This window comes from Sinocyclocheilus rhinocerous, unplaced genomic scaffold (genome assembly GCF_001515625.1).
Source record: "Sinocyclocheilus rhinocerous isolate Xijiao unplaced genomic scaffold, SAMN03320098_v1.1 scaffold178, whole genome shotgun sequence".
NCBI classification, from domain to species: Eukaryota; Metazoa; Chordata; class Actinopteri; order Cypriniformes; family Cyprinidae; genus Sinocyclocheilus; species Sinocyclocheilus rhinocerous.
Genome location: NW_015653463.1, coordinates 711,752 through 715,371, shown reverse-complemented (window position 1 = coordinate 715,371; position 3,620 = coordinate 711,752). Strand labels below are relative to the sequence as shown.

The 3,620-nt window shown below is 39.1% G+C and overlaps 1 protein-coding gene across 4 annotated transcripts in view; it reads left to right on the top strand.

Moving 5' to 3' along the window:
* The window catches only part of LOC107715875 (talin-1-like), a 109,819-nt gene that overhangs the window by 77,181 nt on the left and 29,018 nt on the right, over positions 1–3,620 (top strand). For 3 of the 4 annotated variants that reach the window (XM_016522109.1, XM_016522112.1, XM_016522110.1), the window contains one exon: positions 2,386–2,529. In XM_016522109.1, coding sequence (XP_016377595.1) covers positions 2,386–2,529 — 144 coding nt within the window. Of the gene's footprint in view, positions 1–469; positions 560–651; positions 775–2,385; positions 2,530–3,620 lie in introns of all 4 variants that reach the window. The other variant, XM_016522111.1, reaches the window with a different exon arrangement.

The window sequence follows — 3,620 nt, the reverse complement described above, 5'->3', positions numbered from 1 at the left end:
ACACCTTTTGTGCCATGTGTTTGTCCCTTTTGTAGAATAATGTAATCAAATACTTCAAAAATATGTCGTTTTTGTATAGACATGTTCTTCCGTATGCGTGTATGCTGCATGACTTGAAATCGTGTTTGATATTGAGCGGCAGTAACTTGTTGTGCTGTTTTTGGATGATACTGGAAATGTCAGCAAAGCAACAGAACACATTTTCAAGACAGCATTGTTTTCAATTTTCTTCTCAGCTAAAACATACAGAATCCATTCATACTTTGTATTTTAGATAAAAGCGTTGTTCTAGTGTAGACATTTATTTAAACAGCACTGAATGTTAATAACAAAGTAGCATTTGCTCTCTCTAGAATTTAAGGCAGAACTAAAGCCTAAAACCTGAACATAAAAACTTCAGAGCAATATCCGTGTGCTGCCTGTGTTTTGTGTGTTGTGTGTGCTACTGTAACTGTGAGTGTGTCCGCAGACGGTCGGAGGAATGCTGGAGAATCCCACTGAAGCGGTCAGTGATATGGGCTACTTCGACTGTATTGACAGTGTGATGGAGAACTCAAAGGTGCGACACAGATCAGCTTCACTATGAAGAGCTATGTCACCCAGTCGCAGTGTTGAGCTAAAGCTGTGTGTTTATGTTGATGTCGTGTGCAGGTTTTGGGTGAGGCCATGGCTGGCATTTCCCATAATGCCAAGAACAGTAACTTGCCAGAATTTGGAGACTCAGTCAGTTCAGCATCTAAAGCGCTGTGTGGTCTCACTGGGGCAGCGGCTCAGGTAAAAACACTGTGTGTGTGTGTGTGTTTTTGTGTGTGTGTTCGTGTGTGTGTGTGTGTGTGTGTGTGCACGTGTGAGAAACTCCTCTCTATTAAATTAGGGCCTGTACCAGGGCTATGATGCATCAAACATCTGGAGTTACAGGAGCGCATTAAATGAACAAACACATTTGCCTTCCTGGTCTCTCCTTTGCTGCCTTCTGTGCTTTCACACACACCGTCATGCTTTTATTATTTACAGGCACAAGAACATACTACACACTTGTGCAAATAGAATTCATAATGGGTTTGATGGGCAGTGAGTCATATTTAACTGCTTCCTGTGTGTCGTCCTAAAAGCGAACGTTTCACAAACACTCACAGCTGCCATTTGATTCAAAAGTGCTTCATTTCAGTTGTGTGTGCTTCAGTCAGTTTTTCTCTACTAAGGCTGCCCGATTTTGATAAAAATCATAACTGTCAATTGTTCCCTTAAAGCTGTAATCAGAGTTTTTCATTTTTATTAGTCGAATTTACATCAAAATATTTATATTGTGTGGGGTGTACCGCATTGTTAATGCAGGTCTTGTTGATGTGTACATCAACAAAACAAGCTGAAAACTGTTCTTTATATTATAAATTCAAGACACCTTTATTTCTATAGCGCTTTATACCATACAGATCGTTTCAAAGCAGCTTTTCAGTAATGAACATGAAAATAACAAAATCAATGATGCAAACTTCAAAAATGAAGCAAATCCAAAATTCTGCTATATAGCAGCTCTAACAAGACAATAGTGTCATTATTCAGCTGTTAGGTTCAGTTCAATAAGTGTCAATGTATCAAAATTCATGAATTATGAACGAGTTCAATTTAGCTATAAAGAATCTCTACTGAAGATAACAACTATTTGTAATACTGTAAATGTTGCTATTTGCTGTAATTCTAATCTTGTTTTTTGCACCTTATTGCCCTAATATATATTTAATTAAAAAAAAATGATATTAAAAAAACATATCAAACAAAAATGAAACGTTTCCATGACAGGAAATCAAATGTGTGTGTGTGTGTGTGTGTGTGTGCATATATGTAGCTATAGTTGGTGGAAAAAGTAAAATGTTAAATGTTCACATTTATTTTATAACTATTGTAAAATGACCCTCTAACACTAGTGTTTCCTATTCTTTTTCTGTTCTATCTACTTGTTCTAACCCCTTTTGAAGTGTGTGTGTGCGTGTGAGTGAGCACGTGTGTGTGTGTGTGCGTGCGCGTGAGTGTGTGTGAGCGTGAGTGTGAGCACGTGAGTGCGCGCGTGTGTGTGTGTGTGTGAGCGTGTGTGTGCGTGTGTGAGCGTGTGCGTGAGTGAGCGAGTGCGAGTATGTGAGCGTGAGCGTGTGTGTGCGTGAGTGTGAGCGTGTGCATGAGTGTGAGCATGTGCGTGAGTGTGAGCGTGTGCGTGAGTGTGAGCGAGTGTGCGTGAGCGAGTGTGTGTGAGTGTGAGTGTGAGTGTGAGTGTGTGTGTGTGTGAGTGTGTGTGTGGAGGGTTGTTGTTGCTGCTGAGCTGAATGCTGAGACTGTGTGAATTGTTCAGTGTAGAACAGAATTGACGGCTGTTCTGTGTGTCTCTCACAGGGGGCGTATCTGGTGGGTGTGTCTGACCCGAACAGTCACGCTGGGCAGAAGGGGCTTGTGGACCCCTCACAGTTCGCCAGAGCCAAACAGTCGATCCAGACGGCCTGTCAGAACCTAGTGGACCCGGCCTGCACCCAGTCCCAGGTAACAGCATGACTCTTTCCTAGACAGAAATGGTCTGATAGGAGCGAACACATACATAAGGTCTGGTTTACTCTGGGCAAGATATTATATATTAGCATTGAGAGTACATTATTAGAAGTAGATTACTGAGAAGGTATTTTAATGGCTGATACAACTTTTTACGCATTATTTATAAAAACATATTTGTGACTGTTTGGAGATTTTGGAACACGAGGGAGAACTAAAGGTGTGATTGCATTTACATTTGTTTGATGATTTTGCAAGACTTTCCCACTTTTAATGCAAGTAGACAACTTTTTTATAAAGTAAGCTCACTTAAGGACTTGTTTGTTTTTACCAGAAAATGTAGACTTTTTATCATATGTAAATGTAAAACATCTTGTAGTACCGGTACTTTAAATGTTCTCTCTTTCTTTTTGTTGGGTTTTCATTGTTATTGTATTTCTGTAACTCTTGTCATTTGTAACTCGGTTTTTGCCATGAAGATAGCCTCAGATGCTGACATGGCATTCAAATCTGTATTATTAACTACTACAGTTGTTTGATGGTTTTTTGCTGGCAAAATCCAGTTATTTCAGTCTACACTTTTGTGAGTTTTTTATCAGGGCGAACAATTTCCTTGCGCAGATTTTGCTTGTGTTGAAGTTATTTACATGGATTCACTGTGTTGACCAATAGAAAGCTGCCCTGTTTGAAAGTGACTGTTGGTCCAATAGACAATGGACCTTTTTTGCTCACTAAATTTAGCAAAAAATAATAATGCGATAATGTGCAATCATTAAAGGTTCTGTTAAATGGCCAAGCAGGACTCCCAGTGTCTGATCGACTTTCACAAATGAGACCCTGGACCACAAAACCAGTCTTAAGGGTCAATTTTTTGAAATTGAGACTTATGCATAAATAAATAAGCTTTCCATTGATGTATGGTTTGTTAGGGTAGGACAATATTTGGCCGAGATACAACTATTTGAAAATCTGGAATCTGAGGGTGCAAAAAAATCTAAATATTGAGAAAATCGTCTTTAAAGTTGTCTAAATGAAGGTCTTAGCAATGCATATTACTAATCAAAAATGAAGTTTTGATATATTTA